Source organism: Ambystoma mexicanum, chromosome 7q (assembly GCF_040938575.1).
Source record: "Ambystoma mexicanum isolate Mex_15411 chromosome 7q, UKY_AmexF1_1, whole genome shotgun sequence".
NCBI classification, from domain to species: Eukaryota; Metazoa; Chordata; class Amphibia; order Caudata; family Ambystomatidae; genus Ambystoma; species Ambystoma mexicanum.
Window position 1 is genome coordinate 119764644 of NC_090941.1, and position 25569 is coordinate 119790212.

Sequence of the window (25569 nt, forward strand, 5' to 3'; positions counted from 1 at the left end):
CTCACTTTCCTGGAATCCTTCAGCTCGCAGCTACCTGTCTGCTGTCTACCTGGCTTCAGTGGACAGCCTGTGTTCAACAGTTACTCCTCAAGCCTGTGTGTCCAACAAGCATCCACCTGCTTACCTGTTTCGCATTATTGGAATACCACAACTTACCTTTCTACCGTGCTGCTATCCAGGCAAGAAGAAACAACACACCCGAGTGTTTTTTTCTGCCTTGGGGCTTTTTCCTCTCATTTGGCTCTCACGGAAGGGGTTCCCCCTGCTGATCTGCTCTCTAACGAGACGGCAGGGTGGCATCCGCCCGAGGGAGACCATATCTCTACAAGAAGAAACAATTATTTCGGAGGAAAAAAGGAAGAAGACCTGCAACCTCGTCCGAGGAAGAAATAGGTGGGGAGGATTTGGAAAGCACACAATTTGGGAAGCGTGACAATATCAGACCTTCAAGGCCTTATTACTGTCACTAATGACCTACTGATTGTATTACACAACAGAAAAAAATGAGCATCTTACATTCCTAACAGCTGGCCACCCACACATTCAAGAGTGCAGACTCAACCTTCACTTATAGAAATGTGGAATATTACAAGCCTCTACTGGCATTCTTTGGATACCTAGGTTGTTAGACCAGATCCACAAAAGTCAACATCAAAACCACTCATCATCTACAAACAGTATCCCAACTATGCAGGTTCCTAAGCATGACTAACTATGTAGGGCAATTCATTAATAATTTAGCCACCATTATCGAACAGCTCACAAATTGGACAAAACCAAGCAAGTGGGAAAAGGCTTAGATCCAGCGGACTGCATTTAAGAACACCAAAGATGCCCTGCTACATGAAACCACTATAGCATGCTTTGACACCAAGATGTTACAACTACTAGTCGATGCCGTCTTGGAGCAGCCTTTCCCAGGTAAACAGAATCGGACATCACAGAGCTGTTGCATATGCCCGCGAGTCCTCAACCCAACAAACTGAGGCATTCACAAATTGAAAAAGAAGCCACCGTGCTATGGGATATCAAGCGATATCGTTTGTGTACGCAAGGCCATCCTTTTAAAATGCTTACAGATAACAAGCTGCTCTTCTCCAGCTTGCAAGACTCAGCCCGTGGCGTTTACCCCGCATAGAAAACTGGCTTCTCCAACTGCAATGGTATTGCTTACAGTTTAGGACTGGGTTATATAACACCAACGATTTTCTCACGTGACTTGCAAGTAATGTCACAGCCCAAGAGGCATGAGAAGTCATCTGCACAGAAGAACATGTTCAAATGGTCATAATTGTATTTGTATTTATTTTTTGGCTTGCATAACGCTTTTGGCAAAGTGCTGAACATGGTGCAAAAAAAGGTACAATTGAAAAATCTAAAATTCTATAAACCTTAATAAGAGAAGGAAAGCAAGAGGAGATGCTCTTTGAGCAGCCAAAGAGAGGAAAGGAAGTTAATGAACTGATAGAGGATGGCAGTTGATTCCAATATTTTGGAACCAGAAGCGAAAAAGAACAGAAATGAGACTGGGCACATGGGGAGCAAGGAACCTTTAGAAGAATAAAAAGAATGGGACCTGAGAAAAAGGTGAAGGGTTGACAAGTAGAAAGGGGCCAGACCATGGGCACATTCAAACACAATACAGAGGAAAATAAATATTAGCCGAGAATAAAAATAAAAAAACAGAGACATTGATTACAAAACATTCTAGTGATTTTTAAGGTTTCTAATTTTAGTGAATGCTTTGAATCAAATGTAACAATGTTATGATTTATTTTATGTCTATTTATATTATCTTTTAGTTATGATACAGCTAAAACACAACTAAAAGAAAAAATGTAAAAGCTACAATTGTTTCATCCTCAAAGGGAAAACTGGCGAATATTTCTACATACAGTACTCTACCGAAAAACTACCATCCAGTCTCACTAATTAAACAGTGATTGTTATTTATCTGTGAAAGCTGTGGCCTCCCAAATGGAACAATTTCCCATGGATCTCCTCCATTATGACCAGTCTGGCACAAGGAATGTCTGGTTGTTGTCGTCCTGTATGGGCACAGCAATGGGTCCACATTATTTTAGCTAAGGAATCAAAGAGGGGAACATGACAGCCAAGTCCTGCACAAGGAAAAGGTCTTCATGTACATTTCTTTAAAATTACTATTGAAGGCTTTGGAATGGCAGTGGATTGGATTGGGCTTTCCGTTTTGGTATAGCTGCTTGAAAAGGCCCTAAAGGGGACTACATTCACAAAACAATGTTGATGTAACCTCTTCAGTAACTCATTAGATGGGCATGGCTGACATTTCTATTGAAAATGAAAGCTAATCAGACTGCATCTCGTGGTATCGAATAACTAGTTACTTTCCCAGTAATAATTCCCCCACTATACACTACCAGTTCCGTAGGTTCCAACTTAAAAAGGTCATCCCTTTTTCTTTTAAGGACGACAGTCTAAAAAAAAAAAAGAAAAGGTGGTGTCAGCACAAGACGTTATTTATTTATTTTAATTCTTGTAAAGTGCCAACATGCCCGTAGGCCTCAGGGCGCACATAGAAACTTAACAGGACAGACGAACATATAGAGTAACCTGTATAGAGCAGAGAAGGAGATAAGTCAAAGAATTTATTCCATGTTGAAAAAGTATGTTTTTACGGCGCGTTTGAATACGGTATAGTTCTGAATCTGCCGCATCTGGGCTGGAAGTTTGTTCCATAGTAGGGGTCCCTGTGCGTCAAGAGTAGTACCTCCAAATTTAGCTGTCCTAGTTTTTGGCTTTTTGAGAATAATGGCCGAGGATGACCAAAGGTTCCTGACGTTTGGCTTAATGCTTATGCGGTCTGACAGGTAGGTGGGACTGCTGAGACTAAGGCATTTATGGGTCGTGGTTAATATCTTATGGGTTATCCGATGTTTGATAGGGAGCCAATGAAGTTTTTTCCTGAAATTGGAAATGTGTGTGCGACGGGACTGAATGAAAATATTGCGCACAGCATTATTCTGAGCCACTTGCAATGATTGGATATTGAGCGCTGCGGTGCCCGCAAGGAGGCTGTTACAGTAATCCAATCTAGAATTAATTAGTGCGGTGGAAAGAAGAGCGCAGTTCGCTTGTGATATGAATGGGCGAATGTACCCTATTCTCTTATTTATGAGACCACAGCTTGATTTAATGCTGGAAACGTGAAATTTCATTGACGGATCTTCGTCGAGAACAACTCCCAAGGTCTTGACCATTTTCTGGACGAGAATGGTGTTATCAGCAATAATTATTATTTGGGACTTGTTTTGGGAAGGTAGTTCCTTTTTCCAGGGACTGCATGGTGAACAAATTCAAGTTGCAATCTACTAGGCAGGCATACAAAAGTCACTCGCTAACCCAATTCTATACATACACACAGCACAACATTTCCTACTTGCAAGTAAAGACTTGCATCATTAGCCATTGGCTAGTGACGACTGCAAATGCTGCACCCGGATGACTATTTATCCATTTTAACATGTTCTGGCAATGGAATGATGTATTTGAGAATATAGATCTATTCTATTGAAACAATAGGGGGGTGGTCCTAATAGGTAGTTTCCAAGATGATTTTAGCTCTACTATTTCATCATCCTTGCGTGACATATCAATATCTTCATCCCTATCGGGTGGCATTAATACCAGTCAATAAACACAGCATGAATCAAGTATAGTTTATCGAAAGTTTATTTTCAAGTAATCCTATAGTAACCCCCCTAGGCTAGAGGATTGGTGTTTTGAGATTAGTGGTACATAAACTAGACCGCAATTAACCCTGAACTATCTGTAAAATTTACGGTTACAGTGAAATAGATGATCTAGAGACTGTCTATTTTATGTAATGATTCGTCCTTGAATGTCACTTTGCACTTTTGTTGGATGTTCACACTACTACTTCACAGTATATCTATTTATGTGTTTTGTTTTCAATATAAGTATGCTCTGCCTTATGTATACTAAAAAGTGAAAATGTTAAGAAAAGATCCAAGGAGTCACACGAATTAGACTCTGAAAACCTGTAACACTTCAATTGCTAAGAGAACTAACCAAACAAATATAGGGTTACTTGTAAAAAGAAATCCAATAATCTAACTATACATGACTTACGCTGTGTTTATTGACTGGTATTGGTGCCACCCAATAGGGATGAAGAAATTGGTATATCACGCAAGGATGAGTAAATAATAGAGCTAAAATCATCTTAGAAACTACCTATTAGGACCACCCCCTGTTACACAATAGTATCTACTTGCTCCATTTTTTCTAATAGTACAAGGTACACTCAAGTTAAATATAGAACTATTCTAAGCACAACTAATCTTAAGAAATACCAAGGCACCAAATAACTAAATGGTTCTTTCCTTGGGATACCCACCACAATCTGTACTAGTGTGGGGGATTTGGACAAAACAACAATATAGCTTTGCAGGCATCAAATGTTCACATGCAATTACTGCAGATATAAATGTTTACTTGAAAAGATACATTGCTTTCAAATGTATTGAACAAAATACATACAAAGTAAGCTATAATCAAAATTGGGGTGTGGTGTGAGCAGCAAGGAGGCAACAGTGAACATAGGCTGCTCCTCGACCTGCTAGAGAAATCGCGGTAAAATAAAGGAAACAAAACATTTCAGGTAGCCGGTCCTCCCGCAGCCCACCCAGAATGGCACTGGTGGAAGTGCAGTATGTGGCAGAAGATTGACCTGGGCTAGATAGAGCAATCCAGAGACTGGCATGACACCTGGTGCTGTGGGCGTAAGTGAAGCGGAGCTGCAAGATTGATCCGAGCTGTTGGAGTGGGGGTGGTGGAGCAGTCCCACTTCTGCTTTGCCCCGCCTCTTTGATGCAAAGAATATAGTGGCCAGAAACTTTATTGGAGACTCTGATCTTATGGTGTTGCCAGGGATTAAGAAGTGGTTGTGATGGACGTGAAGTTTGCCTGGAGAATACACAATTGAGGTAGAAGGCCTCATAGAGCCATGGCTGTAATGGAAAATACCTTGAAGAGGGACAGAATACAAGAAATGTTTGAGTTAACTTAGGCTCCAGATTTATTCCTGAAATTTAAGTCCATCCATGAACTGAGAAGCTGATGGATGCTTGTTTTCGAATAAAGGGACCCTTTCCGGGACCCCTTCGACGTCTAACTGGCAGCGACGGAATCTTCTTGCGGCTCAGTTTTAGAAATACTGAGGGTGAAATAATCAAGATGGGGGAAAGAGGTAGAGTAGTTGCCCTTTTAAAAATGCAAGAATACACTCTTTGAAAACCAAAAAGCATGAAGGAAGCTCAACGTAGATATTGTTTCTTTCCTCCAAGGTGGAATTCAAGACATCTCTGTACGACATCCTTAAAGCAGTACTTGATAACACAAGTACTATAACAGGGCAGTATTAATGCAGTTGGCCTATAAGTAAAGTTGGCCATAACGGACCTTGACAAAATCTCAGAAAAAGTATCACATCACAGAGGCTGTGGAGAAAATAACTACGCCAAATGAAGTAGTGGAGAAGACAAAACAATGAAATGTAAACACTGGAAAAGAAAACAAGACTTTTAGAGACGGGAGGAAGCTGTTGAAGGCCACGCTACAAGCCACAGGATAAGGGTGGTCAGCTTATACGAGGGAGGCAGGGACATCATGTGGACCCCTTCTGAGAAGAATGGATAATGAGCATGCTAAAGACAAAAGGACATTCTAATCTGCTTTTGGCAGAAAGGGCCAAGAGACACCCAGCGATGAGACCGCTGTAAGGAGTTCCCCTAGGCCCAACTACTGTTGCAGATGTGATTTTACAGGCAGCCTGCAACAAAAGCCCAGTACAGCATGGGCCAGACTGGCTGTTGATTTTTTCAGATAATGTAAGAGTTGAAAGATAGAGGAAACAGTTTGATCAAGTTAAACAGTAGCTAAGGAAATTACAGCTTCAAAACAAGTTTATCTATGGATCTGGATAGAAGATTTCGCCTCCAGGATTAAGACTGTTCGTTCACCAACAATAAATGTTAAGAGACGAGACATTTATTGAACTAATAACCCAAAAATTATAACATCGGATGTGGTTGTTTCTCAAGATCAGAGCGCTTTTGACTCCAAAGAGGAAGAAAACTAGATCTGAGACGAGAAAGGTCACAATGGAGGCATGCATGGTCTGAATAGTGGGGAAGTTGGTGCTACAGACACAGCATGAAGAAGGGGTGCTTTAGAAGCATAGTGTGCATTGCTCCAGGGGCTACTTATTTAAGAGGAGAGTATATTCTGGTTGTTTTCTATGTTCAAGCAGATTGATGGATGAGAAACATGGATGTTGATGTTTTGTTTAGTGCAACCATACTTCATGATTCAGGGATTTGGAAGTGGATTATGTGATGGTTATTTTCTTGGGGCTGAAATTGGTACTTTTAGCTGAGATGGTCTTGGTTGGGCTAAGGAGTTCAAGAGTCCAAAGAATATGGTACATGTAGTAAAAAGGAGATTCAGATACATGCACATATTCCCTTGAATCAAGTAATAGCATGTTATTCCTCCGAGTTTGGGAAGGGGCTAATATGTTCTGTTTCTGCTCATGGTTGATGTAGAAGACGTTAAGGTTATGACCTGGAACGTGAATGGTCTGGGAGACAAAATTAAAAGGAGGGACAGTGGCCCAGTTCCTGCAATTGTACACATCAGATTTAGTGCTTCTGCAGAGAAAACACGTACCAGGACCAATTATCCCTTCTCGGGTAGGTCTTGGACTATTTCTTTTAGCCCCTCGAATAGTCTCAGAGTGCAGAATATTAAGTTAGTTCCGAAAGGAACATAAACTCCGGTTGCTGCTGACAAGTCGAGACACAGTAAAAAGATTGAAATGTCTATGGAAGCAACAATCCTATCAAATGGCTAACACCAACATCAGGGAAGGTTTGGCTGAGGCAACTGTGACAGTGCTAGGAGGTAGGAGACTGAGTCAGAGGTGCCATTACAAAATGTACTTTATTTAATTTAAAAGGAAATGCCTGGCTATCCCTAAAAGAGGAAAGAAAAGTGTGGGTGCATGCCGCCAGGACGTCCATACTGAAAGTTCAAGACCTCCATTCTTAACTCCTACTCTAGCCTTGTCACAACTTAATGAAAACAAAATAAGAAGGGTGACTAGGAGGATGACTAACTCCTACTATAAGGACAAACAGGATTTCAATGTCCCTCAAGTACCGAGACTTGTTTGTTGAACCAGGAGAATCTCTCCCTTCTCCGAGTTCATTCTCGCATTGCCAATCAATTGACTCAGCTCCTCTATCATTTTCTGTAAGGGGAGTTACTTGCTTGGCTCGAGTGACATATTTCTACTGACAAAAGTTCAGTGGACTCATGCCTGCCACTGCATAGAGGGATTCTCCCTACCAACATGGCAAACTTCCGATATACAGTTCACTTGGTTTCTATTGTCACTTGACCAGGCCCGAAGTAGGGACCAGTCTCTCACGCTCCCGTCCCTACTGGACCACCCGTACTCACAGTTACCTTTTGAGACATCCATGCATGGTATCCAACATTCATGGGCTCAGTAGGCGTCTCTTCCCAGCTTCCTTTGGCCTTCCTTAGCTTTGCTGATTGGCTAGCAGTTTTGCGGTTCAAGGCTCCCTGCAGTTTCAGCACAGTTGTTGGACTGCACGGTCCACCTCCCCCAGGAAGTCGTGCCACTGCCTCGTCAACTGCTCTCTAACTTTGGTACTGAAGCCGCAGGACTGCCCAGGAATATTCTCTCCTCATCGTAAGGGTCTTATGCCTTCTGGTCAGTTCGGCCTCCTGGAAGCCACTGTTAATGGCTCTCCGCCTTGTCGTCTTCTGGTTCTGGCTGGGCCACTTCGACGGCTATGTTGGTCTGTTTTCAGTTTTTACAGGGCCCACTGGATGAAAACGAGGCCCACAGGCTCTTCTTGTTTTTCCAGGTGTAATCCTCTTCACTCCTTGGTTCTTATTCATCTCAGTAGTTGGGGCTGGAGTCACAATACAACATAGGTGAAGTCGGGGATGTGTTGTGTATGTCGTGGATGGGATGTGTAATGTGAAAAGGGTGTGACCGTGTAGAATGAGCGTCCCTATCCCCACAAGGAGAACCTTCCCCCGACAGCTCCTCAGAGATTGCACCGCCCCCATGTGAATCTGCATTTTCTTGGTTAGCATAAAGCTAATCCATTAATTAATTAAAACTCTGTTTAGCACTACGGTTTGTTCTGAGCTATCATGGATCAACATTTGCTGAGAGCCATGCCGAAAGATATAATGCATTGTACTTGTTACCATGTATAGCACAAATTCGAGTTTCTAAGTGCTAAATGTGGTCTGTTTTTGTCCATTATGAATGGAAAGAGGTGTTATTATAACAACGTGTCTCTTGGCAGACAGTCAGCTATTCTTTAGCACAGAGAAACGGCCTTGACTGTGAAGATAGCAAGACTGATGTTTTTTATTTTTACGGTGGATTTGTACGTAAGACAAGAATGTTCGCACAATATGCCTTGTTTTCTCAGAATATGTCCAGCACAGTACATGCTATGAGGAAATGTATGCAGGTAAGCAGAAGCATGCCGTTTCTATGAAATGCTTCTATGCATATAATGTACGTCAATGCCACTACATATAAACAGTGGATTTCTGTTCAGTAGAGGAGCGAGTGGGGTAGTGTGTGTCGGTGTGTGCTAGAGCTAGGGGGCCTTCGCTTGTTAGTGAGCAGCTGGACTTCCCCTGCTATAAATAATAAAATGTTTCTGTTTAATATCCATCTCTGTGTCTCTTGTGATCTTATTTTGTTTCTATAGTATATATTTTGGGACTTACACCCAGGGGGAATACTGAGTAGCAGTCGCACTGCCCTGGCCCAACACGAGAGGGTTCCCCCCATGGGGAGAGCGACATCATTCTTAGAATCGTCACAGAACACAGGCCTTTTTTGTACTTGAGGTTCAGTAAACAGCAAGAAAATGGTATGGCAAGCCGCAAGGCAGTTGTAAGGAGGGGACTATTTATTTGAATGCAAAAAAGAAAAAAAGCGATAGAGTAAAAACCCACAGGAAAAATACATAGTAGGAGGGAAAAAGCACTGTTTGTTGCATCCACAAGTTACGCTTCTAAAAGTCAATGAGAGAGACAGAATGTATTTGACTGATGTCGTTGGACCACATTCAGTAGTATGATCAACTTATTTGAAAATATATAGCTTTATTCGGAATTTGTGCCATCAAAGCGAAGTACATACTATAAACAATTGCTTATAAAATCAGAGTTCAATATAGTAAAACCATATAAAAAGGAAAACATTCAATTTATCCAAGGGAGAATGTATGCGCTTCGAGACAAGGCAGGGAAATTATTGGCCTGATTGCAAACAAAGAGGTGAGAATTTTTGGATGCTTCTTTGAGCAATAGACGGTCAAGGTTTATGCCCCATCTGAAAGCAATCAGACAAGAGAAACGTCCAAGTGAAAAAACCTGGAGATTAGACCCTTCAGACCTTAACAAAAATAACCTGAACAAACTAGCCTCCCTATACAAAAAGAAATTACCCTAGCTAAACAAACGTCATATAACTCCCGAATCTCCCAAGCCAAATCAAATACCAAAGAATTGTTTGCCATCCTTAAAGAGGTAGAGTCCCCCATTCAAGTTCCCAGTTCCTGCATCAAGGACAAAAATTGGTGTATGAGTATACAAGATGCCCTAGCCAACACGATAACAACTCTCCAGGTGAAGATCAATAATAAAAAAAAGATACCCTTATTGCCCCTAAGACTGGTATCAATGCTACTACTCTCACGACTGTCACAAACACCATACCACCACCCCAGACCTCTCGGACCCCACCTACCCCTCTGACCCCCAGTTTCCACTTTCACAAAGTTTCTATCAAGGAAGTCGAAAAAGTTATCCTCACCCTCAAACCGTCTAATTGTCATGGCGACTTATGTCCAGCCCAAATCATAAAAGACGCTGCCCGTGAACTCTCCCCATTTATCACCAAACTCATAAACGCCTCATACACCTCAGGTACCATACCTAGAAACCTAAAACATTCTTGGGTTCTCCCTCTCCTTAAAAAACAAACCCGGGACCCCTCCATCCCCACTAATTACCGCCCCATAACAACAGTGCCATTTCTATTGAAAATCTTGGATAAAGTAGCATATCTACAAATCCAGTATCATCTGGAACAAAACCACTTTCTAGGAGTGAGTCAGTCTGGCTTCAGACCTCAGCATGGCATGGAGACTGCACTCCGACCTCAAGGCAAATAGACACACAGAGACAAAAGGTAAGACGGAACTCCTGCTACTCCTTGACCTTTCAGCTGCGTTTGACTTGGTAGACCATTCTATACTCTGCAACCACCTGGTCTCTGTGGCCTGCTTCTCTCAAGAGGTAGTCACCTGGATCCAGTCCTTCCTGGATAATAGGACAATGCGAGTCTTCTCCCCTCTAACAGCGGCGGACCCTGCACCCATATCATGCGGTGTGCCCCAAGGCTCCTGCCTCTCTCCCACTCTGTATACTATTTTCACAAAGCCCCTCTTCGATGATCTAGATGGTCTAGGTATCACCTACACTTATTTTGCCGATGATACACAGATCCTCATACCGTTGACGGGAGATTACGAAAAGGATTTGGCCTTTGTGAACAGAGTCTACCTCATCATCCAGGCATGGATGGCCTCTCACTGTCTATGCATGAATTATGACAAAACAGAACTTCTCATCCTAGGTACCCCATCCAACATAAAAAAACTAGGTCCTAACTACGCATCCTTCACAATTGACAATATCATTACTGTGGCTAAGGTAGTTAAAACTCTCGGCTTTTACATAGACTGTACGCTTACCTTTGGGTAAACAAGCAAACGCTATGGCCTCAGCTACCTCCTACACTTGAAAGTTGATCAGGGCAGCTAAGCAGTTCCTCTCACCCAACAACTGCATTACTCTAGCGAGAGCCTTAATCTTATCCAAGCTGGATTATTGCAATGCCTTGTACATAGGCAGCAATAAATACATTACGTCCAAAATTCAGACTCTCCAAAACCATGCCCTGAGAGCTGCCCTAAGCTTCCCCAAAAATGCCCATATTTCTGACCTCAGGAGATCCGTTAATTGGCTCTCGACGAAAGATAAAATCCTCATCAAAAATGCCTCTTTAACACAAAAATGTCTTAACCAAGCTGCCCCACAATACCTTACAGCCAGATTCACCAGACAAACAGCTTCTCGTCCCCTAAGAAAAAATAACTTGAATCTACTATTAGTACCCAGATTTAAGCATACTAAATCTGGAGGGAGCAGCTTCCCTATCAAAGCAGCACAATATTGGAACTCCCTCCCCCCTGCCTTAAGGGAAGATCTACCTTACACACAATTCAGATCTAGTCTGATTCACTGGCTAAAGGAACAAGACGTTTGACCTTACTTTACCTGCAATCCTCCTAGTACTTATTGTATATATGCGACTTCACTGTTTTTTGTCTTATGTATGTGACTTTTGATGCCTACTGTATATTACTGTACTATTATTACTTGCCCTACTGCTTATTGTTGTTCATACATACAGCATTGTAACCTCAGCTGTATTCATTCTTGTGCTCCATGTAACATAAGCTTTACAACCCTCTTTATGCCTTCGCGCCCAAATACCTCTGGGTCAGGTGTGCAATACAAATAATAAAACAGACAAACAAGGTATCGTTGATAATGAAGCAGGCATATAATTATACTAAATTGTACAGGACTTGTGTGATTGAGGGTGATCACCCGACTGAAGATTTCTGTGAGGATGTCCCAGTAAAGGGAGTGAATGATAATTTGATGCATTACCTCGAGTTCCTGCTAGATGTACCTGAACCACAAAATGCACTGAAACTAAAAATCAGTTAAAGTGCCTGGTTCTTATGGATTACGAGTTGAGTATTGGAAACAGAATTGGTCAGCTACCTTCCTCACACATGTTGTGGATGTTTGTGGCAGCAAAACAGGAAGGATTTCTGCCGCTGGACATCAGTCAAGCCCTAATTGTAATTACCCCCAAACCTGCAGACTTGTCATCATTATGCAGACCATTTCCTTAAAAATATTGAAATTAAAACCTTGGCAAAGGCTTTGTTAATTGGGTTTACACAGTTTCTACGGGAAGGTGTCAAACCTGACCATAATTAATGTGTGCCCCACAGAACAACCAGACACAATATAAGATTATTGTTTACAGAAATGGAATTGGTGGAAAGACTGATGGAAGCATGGGCATTGATGGTACTGGATGTTAAAATGAGTATGATACTGTAGAGCAGCCATATCGTTTTCGTACATTAGAGAAAACTAGAGTTGAGCCTGAGTTTTCTAAGCTGGCCAAAACTGTTATACACATGGCTAGAAACTCAGGTTATGGTAACCCCTGACTTCACTTTCCATGGCAGCCTGCAGAAGGTAAAGAGAGAACCCTATGACCTTATTACCACAAGAACACATTTTCTTCCCTTTCAAACCTATCTCAATTTCAAAAAATATTACCAAATAGCCAGTTCCTGGTGGACATGGCCACTTTATCCCCATTGGTCTTCCCTTGTGGTCATGGCCAGTAGCCAGATTGTCCGGGTCATGACATTACGCCATGACTCTGACAATCTGGCCACTGCCCATGGCCATAGGCTATACCTCAGTCACCAGAGGTATATCACTATTTTTGTATCTACATTATGACACTTGTCAAAAAATAAAACACAGACATTTGCAAAACCATGCTTTCAGGTCCTTACCAATGCTCCTTTTTCTAAAGTGTCAAAATGTACGTACATACAATAGTTATATAACTTAGCTCTCACTTGACAAAATCCATTCAGACTTTGCACAAACATTCAAGGTTGGGTCTCTATCTCTATGAAAATGTTTGTCCACATTCGTCAAATAGCAACAAAGTTATAAGCCATCTAAAAATGTTAAGACCCCCTCTCTAATTAAGCCCCCTCTTGACAAAGTCCCACCAGAATTTGCAAAAACATTTATATCTAGATCTTAAATCTTTTTGCAAACATTTGTGCAGATTCGTCAAATGGCACCACATTTATAAGCCTTCACAATATTTTGAGACCCACACTAATGTTGCCCCCTCTTGACAAAATCCCACCTAACTTTGCAAAACCATTTATATCTAGATTTTGTGCAAATTCATCAAATGGCACACCACATTTAAAAGCCTTTACAATATTTTGGGACCCCCCTCAGATTTGTTCCCTCTTGACGAAACTGCACCACAATTTCCAAAACTTATTGGAACAAATTCTAGAATGAAATTCCCAAAGTTTCATTGAGTGGCGTCAAAGTTATAATCCATCTAAAAACTGCTGTTCACAAACAATGCACAAATAGGTATAGATGCCCCCGAACATCTGAGATGCTCCGGACATCACAGTGCTGTCCCGGACTGTTCACGGACATCAGAGAAGAAAAATGCCTGTTTATATGCTTTTTAAGGCCATATTTCATCCCAACCACATCACCCCTCATTTCCCCAGAGATTGTTTGATAAGTTTGCAAGTGCAATGTTGTGTTTTTTAATATGTTTTTACTGCGCTGTCCACAGATACCGGTGGCTATATGCAAATCCAACATGGCAGGCATTGCCAATCAGCAAGCATGTCCGATGTCCGCGGACTTCACGTCGGCCCGTCTGCAGACCGAACAGGGAAGTGAGTCAGCGGACCGAACCCAGATATCACACATTCTTTTGGACCTATTTTTTGGCAGTTTTCAAAAAACTACTCGGCAGATTTACACTAAATTTACAAAAGCACACTTTCAGGACCAAGCCGCTGCTCCTGCTGCAAATTTGGTGAAAATCCGTCCAGCGGTTTCGGCTGTAGGTGTGAGCAAATTTCTTTTTCTCCATTGCATTTATGAGAAATACCACACATTTTGGAATCCCTCCCTATAACTTTGCCCCTCCTTCATGACACCTCACCAGACTTTGCAGGATCAATCTGACAGGCCATATACTTTTTTTTGCAAAGTTTTGTTAGGATTCGTTAGGGGGAGGGAGAAGTTATAAACCACCCAAAAAAAGCTCTTCCTATCGGTTGAGCACTTTAACCATAACGACAGGGCCGCTACCGGAGGCTTGTAATATATATGCATTCCTCTTTTGCCTATGTTTCATTGGTATATTAAACCGATTAAAAAAAAATGTCTTAATTGATACAATATTCTGCTTATGCCACAACTATGTTCTTATTCCCATTTTGTTCCCATAATATCAAACAAATCCCTCTTCAGAGATGACATTCAGAAAAGTGACACCTGTTCATAAAACATCTCTACTCACCTGTCCTCTGCAGGCTTTGGTGAAGGAACTTTGGGGAGGTACTTCCTGCGCTGCTGTGCTTCTTCTAAGAGATGATCATCTTTGGGAAAGATTCCCATCATGAGGTCCATTGTTGTCCTCATTTTGATGTTGGGATCCAAAATGTCTGCTAGAGATTTATCTTTAACCACAATTTCCCTAGCCAACTCCTCAGTTTTAAAGTCTTCAAGGGTCTTTTCTTTGGCCATTACATAGGTGATTACAGGTGTTGAACCATCAGTGTCCTTCATACTGTTCCCCAATGTTTCAACTGACTGGGAGTCAATCATTCTGGGATATCTTTGAATCTCTGCTTCAGGATGCTGCCTTGTGTAGGCACAGAAACGGGAGTAGGATTGCTCAGATGTGCTGAGCGTTTTAATCTGGTCTTTCTCAAGGCGAGGGACTAAGGCAGGTGGTTCAATTGCACTCAGCAGGTTTTGTCGGCTTTCCTTTTCTGCATTGCTCTCAGAATGGACAATTTTAATGGGGACCTTCTTCACCGATGTGTTGTTGATCACCCTTTCAAGCCTGCAGAAAATAAATGAAATAAGTTGCATTAAAATAAATGATCGCCTACATTTCTTAGGCAATAAAATACATATAACAGCCAAAAATTCTCTACAGGCAGACAAACGACCACTGGTTATGTGTTTGATGTGCTCCCAGATCTTGCCCCTTCTCTGCCACCTATCTCTCTTTAACCTTTTCGCATGGCTGCACTACTTTGAATTTTTTCAAAGCTGGCATCGTGCAACATCTTTTACATAGCCCTTTACTGGCTTCAGAATCTACCGAATGCTTTGGAGTCAGTCTAACCGCAATGACCAATTAATCCAGCACTTACTGTGGAACCATATCTGCAAAGGGACCTCTTTCATAATCTTGGTGCTGCTATAAAAGAGGAAATCAGGGCTAAGCCTAATACACCCGAGGCCCAAGTTACTGCACATTGGCATAGGTGTCTGCATTGATCAACTGCTAAGATCTCCTTTCCGATTGCAAACTGTTGCTGCTTGATCATTTGCACTGCTGTTTTGAAGCACAAGGCTCTACTTAAAGGGGTGCACATGTTCATTTGTCAAGAACTGTGCTCAAAGGTACCTTTAACAAAGCATTAGTAAGACATCTATTCGCAAAATGTGTACATCGTGTACAATCAATTGTTGCTTTATCGTTTGAAAAAAGTGTTTAACTTTCAATTAAGGACTTTTAATATCAGAAATGTAGTGGAGTACACAATCCTCCTAATTGGTTATTTTACTTGTTTGCTAGACATACTACACAATCGAATGGAATGCCTCGCCTCCTCCCTAACACTTAAGCGCACACTGCATTCCTAACTTGAGACGGAGTGATCTGTCTGGGATCCTTTCCATTAAAATGGCAGCAGAGACAACCAATTGCAACTAAGACACAAACAGAATGTTCGCCTTTGAGCGAATCAGAACCCCAGAAGCATACAAAAGGTAGGAAATCAAGAAACATGGTTAAGATGAGTCTGCATTCATACGCATCCGTCATTTACCGCGGTCCCTAACAAACTATTTTGCTTCGAGGCAAAAACTAAAAATGAAATATTCAACAAGAGCTTCAGGTTGCTGTATCCACATCATTACCTGCATCCATGTCAATAACATCACTTTGCATACATCGGATTGACTAGTTACCAAACTACCATACAAATGCAAATTCTGAACGCAGAACGAAGACTCCCATTATCATAGCACTTGCAATTAAGAAATTCAAGAGAGAATTTAGTACTATAATTTTTTGAGGTAGAGATAGATCAAAACATTCATGGAGTCTAAGGTATTTCCACAGAAGCAAAGCAGGTCTTGATTTGTGTCAGCAAAGAAGACATGCAATAAGGCTGTGATATAATATATTTTGGCTTGTAAACATACTTTGCAAACTCATAATACCTATTCACTGCATAACTAAGTGTATATACAAGTAAAGGATTGATGGGTAATTTAAGGGGGAAGTAGTCAGGGGGGGCAAAGGAGTTACAGAACATGCACACCTGGTACAAAAGGAAATACAGGTGCCACCAGCCAACCTTGCATGGAAAATACAAATAAATACACTTAGTGTAGCATACACAAACATGAAAAGTCTTTCGAATTAAAAGGATTTAGGTCAGGCAAAATGCATGCCAATCTGGAGAAGCGAAAATGCTGATCCTTGCAATCAACATTGCATGAGACGGCATGTTTCCTAAGAATGGGCTCATCACTGTTGAGTTAGGAAAACATCTACCTTATCATTATAGAGCTATGGGCAAACAAAGTACTTCCAAAAAAAGGTACACGCCCGTTCTTTTCACAAAGGCCCCATTGTGGACAAGCCAACAGCTGAACAGATAACATGCTAACGAAAGGTGGGATTTGTGCAAAGCAGTAAACTGCTGCAGGAAATGTGGGGATTTACAACACACAAATAGGCCTGTGAGTGTCCCAACGACTCCAGAAACAGATTGCTAATGTCGTCATAGGCTGAACTGTCATAAAATCGACAAACCCAGCTTTAGAAGCAGAATACCATCCCAGCCTCTTGCCTTTATGCCATGTGTGCCAGGACAATGCTACAGAAATCTGATAATTGCTGCACCCTATCATGCTCCTCACATTTGGCAAATGATTCATGTGGAATTACTGAGGACGGTCTGACACCAACCTGGAACAGTGCCTCGAGTTAGCATTCGCTCACTGATGTATTTAATTATGGAAGCCCAACCAAGGTTGTTTCTCAAAACTGTGTTGGAAGTACTGAAAAGCCTAAGAATCAACTCCCACCACAGACAATGAATATAATGCACCAGATAAGTGTGGAGCGCAGGTGATGGTTTGAGATTAGATAGTCATGGCAAGGCTGTTAACATGGGTTTGCATTTGTGTTGGTGTTGTCAATGATATGTACACCTTCACACAAGAGACTAGAGTGAGGCTCAATTCAACAATATTCGCTACCTAACACTGCACAAATAAAGAAGGCTTACAATGTGGCACACCAATGAGCGCCAAGCTGTTGGGTGTTTAGTTAACTTAATTAAACAGCTCAGAAGAAGCGAAACTAACACCGCCAAGAAGTACTCATCAGAACATTTCCTGGTGGTAACAGATTCTACCGCCAGCATCTGTGGAGTCCACATTGTAACCATTCACTTACAGGACAAAGATTTTCTTCTGCAAGAATACTGCCCTCAACCATGGCTCAATGGATTCAGCACATCCTAAAAGAAGCCACAAACGAAGAACACACAGCACAGTTGCTGATCACATTACCATTCAAGCACCTTCCTTCATCACCTGACTTACTGAGAAAATCCTACCGCACAAGAGTTTTTTTTATTTTAAGAAGAATCTCTCTCCAACCTTACCATCTCGCTGCTCGCCAGTTTTCCTTGGAGGCCAACAAGAGAACAAGCAGCCCATCAGAGTTTCTGTTTTTCTTACTGTAAAATGGAAAGTGGAGTGACAGACTTGAAGAATACTCCAAAGATGCCTTTTGCACAGCACACCGGGTTGGACTGCGCCCCCTGCTGTGATTTCATGGATGATAGGGACAGCAGGCCTTGGCAGGGACAAGCCCCCATTCAGGTTCTGTATTGAGAGGGGAATCTGGGGGCGGGGGGACTTGAGAAACAGAAAAAAGCAGCAAGCACACTTGCTCTAGGGCTTGCAGTCTGCCTTTTTGACCATTTTGGAGTTTGGATAGTGATTAGCCTCTATGTTGTGGGGATTGCCATCATAGATAAATGTTCCTGCAAAAGCCATTGCTGCATCCATTCCTAGTTCTTTTCTCGGTCTCCCTCGTGCAAGCACTGATTGAGACACCCAGGTCCCCGATTGCTTAATAATCATGGGGGAAAATGTACCCATCAGGACTATTGGCATTCAAAGCACGACCAGAGGGCTTCAAAAATGCCAAGGGATGCCTCTCCTGAGCTACCAAAGTTCAAGGCTGAGCTCAAAGAACTGGTGGGTGTGGTGATGGTCAAATTTCCATTATTGACACCATTGACAAGGGGACCATGATGTAGAAGCAAGACCCGGAAAAGGTGAGGGTGCCAAGATTCTTGTCAAAGATATATCCAGTGAAGGCAAGTCAGTTAGACCTATCAGAGAACGTGAAGGTCAACACAACGTTTCCTAACCAACCGTGAAGGCTAGCAGCTGATCCCTGCACTGAAATGGCGCCAAGAGACTCCACAGACCTTAAGGTCAATGGAGCACTGAAAAAAAGGTTATGCAAGCTGTAAAATGACATTCAGAACTGGGATGCATCAGGTGTACATTGCACAAGCCCTGCTGAATAACCTACAGAAAATGTACAGGCTGATAAAAGACAAGGATTGCAATCAGCTGACGCTCAACATCGAGCAGCTAGTGCAATTGTTGTCCAACATGACCAATCACAGCTACAGCCGTGTTAGGGTGTGAAACGACAGCTGCCAGGCATCACCTGTACAGCTGGAACAGGAAGGCAGACACAAACAAGAAAAGAGGAGTAACATGCTTTAGAGGATTGCAGCATTTAGGGGCCTTATGCCACAGGTCCCCATATCTCAAGTCCTGCATGATTTATTGGTTCTTAGACCAGGTCTAATATTGCCCACAACGGAGAATATGGTCCTCCCAGCTATGAGGTCTTGTTGGGGTTTAGAAGATCGGAATCTGGCTCTGCTTGATGGGCAGAGGATCATTTTTATCTATCTAGAGAAAACGGTTTCCTTTAGCTAATACAAAATTCTGTTTGCAACCTTTGGAAAATGTGAGAAGGGGACTAAACTGGCAGATCTGCTTGGCAATATCACAGGCTTATTGACGTACACTTGTTCCTCTCCCCCCCCGATGTTCTAGGGCAGACCAACTAGGAAGGTTCCGGATTCTTGGGCAGAAGCAATGGGCTCCTGTTTTGGTATATTTGCAAGGTTGCGACATTTACTGAACACTACAAAGTTTCTGTACAAAATAGCAACATAATCAGTGGTCTGGTTTTAAATATAGTAAACTTGGTTTGAGATGGGTTGTGGTTTTGTCTTTCTGTGCCTGCAGTTTACCTCTTTAGCAGGTCTTCCGTCTGCAATTAGTTCAGAAGGGGGTGCGCCTGGCAGCAGGGTGGGGTGAGGGGGGAGTAATGCCTTGATTATTTACAATAATTCCCATTACTTCATGGCTTCTCCCTCATCACCGGACAACCACCCACTCTCCTGGCGCGATAGGGTATAACAGGCCCAGCTGTTGATATGGGTGTTCTCAGGAAGTGGGATGGGCTGATGGTCCTCGTTATATGTCCTACAGGCAGAAGAGTCTGAGGAGAAGCTGTGAGAGGGTGAGGTGGGAATGTAATTATTCACAAATACACTTGTCACAAGGTAGGATTATATCAAGTCACGAGCCTGGTGAGGAGAGTTGAAGTTATGGAATTACCATACATAATCAAGGCAATTTAGAGGCCAATCAACCATGATGCATGCTATTAGCACCCTCCACACTGCACCTAAAACAGTGGCCAATGCACATGTTTTTCTAAAAAGGTGGCTAAATTATTGAGGCTTGGCGTATGTCGCACAACTATATTTCAATAAATTAGAAGTTATAGTAAAAATGTCTACCATGGGGGTCTGAAGTATCTTTACTAGGACTATTACCAATGACATGTGTGCAAACATTCCTTTGCAAACATGTGTCCTCTTTGAAATGTTATTACTAGACATGTTGGACATATTTGGGTACTCGTGGCAAATTTGGAACATTTTGGATGATCAAGTGCCCATTTCAAATTAAATTGAAAATTCAAAACAAGCACCTAAACAGATCATTACTTATTAAAGTTTAAAAATATGTGCAAGTGAACATTTATGCATGGTTCTTATTAGTAGACCTAGTGAAAAGACTTTGTAAAGTAATTACTAGATGTGTGGGATATATTTATCTACTTATGGTGAATTTGCAACTACTCGTTTTGATAAGGGTATAGCCTATCAAAACCAGATGTAAATTCACCTTGACTATGTTATGCTATGTTGATTTGTACAGCACACCGTTACCACCCAAGGGCCGTCTCCAGGCGCTCGTGTGACTCTTCAAAAGAGGGGGAGCGGGGTGGGGAGGTTAGTGGGGAAAAGGGTGAGAGGAGAGATTCAGAACCAGGAGGAACTCGAGTCAGTGAGAGTTTTGCATGTGGTAGTTTATGAGAGGCCTTGTGCATTGTAACCATATAGGTAAGATTCCGTGCCTCGGGTATGTGGTAGTGTTTTGTATTGGTTTTGTGTGGTTATGATGGGTTGGTTGTGTGGACTGGTTAGTTAGTGCCATTAGGGATCCAGAGTCAAGCATGGTCATAGCTGCAAGGTAATATTGGTGTGTAGGTGCATTGTTGACCATTTTGGGATATGTGTGTGGTTAGGTGTGGGCATAGTAATGGTTCACCGTTTGTTTATGTGGAGTGTGGCTAGTCCAATATCTGGTGTAGAGGCTTCAGTTATGTAGGAGGAGCATGAACGGAAAAGGGTTAGTAAAGTCGGTCAATTTTTTGCGATCTCTCTGGGGCAGCCCTTTAGATGCCGCTTGACGGTATCTAGCCAGGTTCTTTTTTGTGGTTATTTGGCCCATCTCGTCTCCTCTCTAGTTGTTTGTCTGCGGTGTTGTTGTTGCTGGTGCCCCTTCTAGGTTGTCATTGTTTGCTGAATAGGCAGGTTTTGAGTAGTTTCCTGAAGGTGATGTGGTCTTCCGTGGTTCTAATTACTTTGGGCATGTTGTTCCAGGTGTTAGAAATTAGACGGGAGAATGCTGTTCTGCCAAAACTCCTTTTTTCGTAGTGTTATGCCTCTATTTGAAGGTCATTGCTAGATCTTAGTTCCCTTCCTGGGTGATAACAGCTAATCTTGCCTTGGAGGATTTCCGCTCCTTGTCTTTGGAAGGCTTTGTGGGCGATGCAGAGTGCTTTAAATTTGATGCACTTTTTTACTGGTAAGCAGTGTAGGCTTTTCAGTGCTGTTTAATCTTAGCAGGATCATGGCTGCTGTATTTTGCACCCTTTGGAGTTTCTTGGCGAGTCTTTCTGCCACTCCGATGTAGAGGGTGTTATAGTCAATTCTTGTGAGTATCAGGGAAATGACAGAGGGTTCTGTGGGGGAAGGAGATGTAGTGGAGTAACCCTCTGAGAAGTCATAGGAGGATGAAGCATTTTTTGGCGATTGTGTTGACTTGCAGTTCTAGTGATAGTCCGTTGTCCATATCTAAATATCTAAATATGCCCACATATCTTAGTAAACAAAGCTTAAAAATGTGTGCAAGTTTGTATTTGCAAGCCACTTAGAAAGAGACACATTAAGAGACATATTAAAAAGATGTCTAGGTGGAAGTATTTTAATGTCTATTATAAAAAGTGTGCAAATACTTACACTTGCACACATTTTTAAGCTTTAAGTGGAAATTACTAGGAATGCTGGCTATATTTTATAATTCGTTGTGACTTCATGACACATTTAAAGCTTGCTTGTATTCTTGCATGATGATTTTGAATTTGTAATCACTATAAAAATGTGGCTCCTAAGGCTTAATTGCCTCCTAAAATGTTTGCTTTGGGAGCCAGGTGCTTCTTAGGCAAAAACTTAGACTGGAGCTCTGTATTAGAAAATTGATACTTTGTAGATCAGTAGAGCTCTGTGCTACTTAAACATTTGTTGGCACAAGTCCCTGATCTTCAAAACATGTGAACACTGAGCCTACAGACTTCATATCACAGAAATCCAAAGTGGGGGGGTTCCTTAAGTCACCAAAGCCTGCACTGGCTCTTCAGCACCACACTTTAATTAGAATACATTCTACACAACAAGATATAATTCCAAAAGCACTCTTAAAGAATGACAAATGCAAAAGGCATTGATATCTGTGGCTGTGGTGCCCTTTGCCACACACAAAGTCGCACACCGCTATCTATCTTTACTTCTTCTGTATTGCAAAAACAGAAGTGGGGCTGCACACCAAAGTTCTTGGTTATACATTGTGGTCGGAAAAGGAGGTGCTGTGTTATGTTAGTTTATGTTCATTTATACCTATGCACTGATAACCAAAGGGTAAGACCACAGGTAGCAGGCTTCATGTTCAGTCGAGCACTCAGAATTGGAGTTCTTTTTAATTTAAATTAAAAAGCCTCAATTTATGTTTCATTGTTTCACATATCACACAAATAGTTGTAATGTGACTGCTACATTGATTTTAGGCTTTGTTTTAAGGACACATTGTCCCAGACATCATGCGTTCCTTTTACTGTATGCTTTGCACACATTGGTTATAGACTTATTTGTCAAGAAAATAAAGGGAAAACCTAACTTTTCCTATCGGTAAGAGGGGTTTCCCTGCCTCAACTAAAATACTATGGTTTGGTCAGAATGCCCTTGTAAATAAATAGTCCACTGTTGTGTCTCAAAAAGCCTACTTCTGTCCCATACACTCAAAACTAAATTAAAGATAAAGTAGATTTGCTTGGGCCAGAGGAATGACTCCCTTCCTCTGGACTGCGGATAAAAGTCGACTTCCCCATGTTTGTTTCTTCTTGGGGGGAATGATCCCTTCCCCTGGGTCAAATGTATCCTCCAATACAAAACATTTTTCTTTGGCAGAAGCACTGCTCTTCTTTAAACACTTTCTAACAGAAAGTCTTTTCAGCTTCGGTTACCAGAAGAATGACTCCCTTCTCCTGGTATCTGGATTTTACTGTTCAACACAACCTGGGGGAAGCCTCCCTTTCCCCTGGCCTTTCTTCCACTTGCTTTACCACAATTCACAAACACCAAGTGGAATGACTCCCTTCCCCAGACTTCTCCTATACTTGTTTTCGAGGCCTACAACAGCAGGTGGCAGGACTCATTTCCCCTGGCTTCTCTTCTACTTTAGTTTTGGCAGACCTAGTTCACTCTCCTGTCAGGCACTGCCATGAAGAAGACAACTTGGGATGGATCTTTTTTTGTGGGTACAGGCCTCAGACCCTAGTTTCTCTATGGATCACTTCAAGCAGACCTGGGTCACTCTCCTTCCAGGAACTGCCCCGAAGAAGAGGATTTTAATGGCTCTTCTTTAGAGCGTCCCAGATCCGTGAGTGTGCCGTTTTCCCAGGGTTTCCCTCCTCGCCCCTGCTTGATGTGTCTGGAGTCCTCTACGAATTCCTCACACCCTCACCAACCATCCCAGCAACCCTGGGACCTTTTAGGTTCCTGTTGGCATTCTCTGGTAGGCCTGGGCTTCAGCTTCGATCTTCCCCGGGTTTCTCTTGTTCTCAGGCGAGCTGCGGTGGTCCCGCAGGATGTAGCTTCTCTCGGCATGTGCATCTGCACTTGCATGCACCATCCAGGCTCCTCGCACGCCTGGACCTTTTTGCTTGCCAGGTTTTTGTGTGGTACTTCCTTGTAGGTCCAAATAGGGACGTCGCAGCTCCCTTGTTCGCGTCCTGATCAGTGGTCTGATTGGTTCTCCACTGAACTACTTCCTCACTCATGGTTCCTCCACGGAGAGCTCGACATACGTGTAAGTTCTTCCTTCCTCTCTATTCTGAATGGCTACTGACAACTAGAATTCCCAATCAAGTTTTCATCATGGCTCTTCATTGCTCCGCACCCCATCCTTGTCTCAGTACTTCCATGGTACACTTCCATTGAGTAGTCTATGCTCTTCATCTCAGTACTTCTTAGAGTGACAGACTTACAAAGATACATGGGGTACTAGGTAAAGTGTTAGGGTCTATGGTGTGTAGGGTGTTGTTGGAGGAGTGTCATACCATGTTCTCCTGAGATGTCCTTCCTTGTCCCCACGAGATCCTTCCGCTGAGTAACATCCCGCAGGGTGGACTATTGGGAAACAGCTTTACCTCCATGGCCTCATCAGAAGTGGTTCCTCCTCAGTGAGAAGCAACAACATCTTGGGATTTGTCACAACATGCTAATATGGATTTTCATTATTTGTTCTTTTACTCAAATTATGACCTTGATAAAGTGCCCTAAAGTGTGAAACACATGTAGGCCTACTTTTAAAATACTTCAATTAACTTTGTTTTGCAAATAAACAGCACTTTAAATCACAAAATGACACCAGGAATGATTTTAGAAGTGCAGGAGTGGGTGAAACTTTTAATGATTTTCTATGTAAAATAATCATCAATAGCACTTAAGTAGTTCAGGACTATTAGTTTCTGTAAAAAAAGAAAAAAGAAAAACAGCACCCGATCTAGCTTAACAGCCCACCTTGCTGCCTGGACACACACCATGCTTATTTACTGAACCCCACACAAGCACTACACTATTTCTCACCTGCTTGAAGAAACTTCTTGCCAAGACTACCTTGCTTTCCACCCTGAGGCAAGCAGGCGTCAACCCCTCATTACAAAATATACCTTAGGCATGTATCTGTCAAGCCAGCTAATGTATCATATAGTTCATTCATTTTGGCCAACAAACTTAAAAGTGTCATACTTGAACAACACTCGGCCAACGTAGACTTGTTTGTCAATGCTACCGGGGCTCCATGAGCCCTGCTCATGAAAAGGTCCAGCTTGTGACCAAAGACTAAGGGCAGGATTCAGATCAATGTTTGTTTATTTTATTTATATCGCGCACCTGACCCGGAGGTAATTGGGCGCTATAGGATAGTAGTGGTTACAAGGCATAGAATCGACAGTTATATGCATGAATACAGTTTGAACATTCAAGGTAAAGTTACAATGGTACATATATACATATTAAACATTATACATATTATACATTGGGTCATAGCAGTAGTATGTGCCGATCACCTAAAGGTTAGTGGTATCAAGAGTTGTTGTTTTATGTTTTGTTTAGTATCCAAGTGATAGCATGGCTTCTGAAATTGTTAAAGGTTTGAATGGTTTGAATATTCTGAGGGAGAGTGTTCCAAAGCTGGGCGGCTAATACTGGGAAGCTAGAACCTCCGGCTCTATTTAGATTGTATCTGGGCACCACCAGACATGGTATGATGGAAGATCTGGTGATTCTGTTGGATACCTTCCATGTGAACTTATCTGTAAGGTAGGGGGGGGGGCTTGGTGGTTAAGCGCTTTGTGAGTGAGGCAGATAGTTTTTAGGGCAATTTTGTCCTGTATAGAGAGCCACTTGTGGTGCTTTCTAGTTTCTGATATATGCTCTCTTTTGGGAATATTCAGGG

At 42.2% G+C, this 25569-nt stretch overlaps 1 protein-coding gene across 6 annotated transcripts in view; it reads right to left on the minus strand.

Annotated features, from left to right (window-relative positions):
* The window catches only part of SHROOM2 (shroom family member 2), a 982778-nt gene that overhangs the window by 119862 nt on the left and 837347 nt on the right, over positions 1-25569 (minus strand). For all 6 annotated transcript variants that reach the window (XM_069639121.1, XM_069639118.1, XM_069639117.1 and 3 more), the window contains one exon: positions 14369-14917. In XM_069639121.1, the coding sequence (XP_069495222.1) occupies positions 14369-14917 (549 nt within the window). The remainder of the gene's footprint in view (positions 1-14368; positions 14918-25569) is intronic.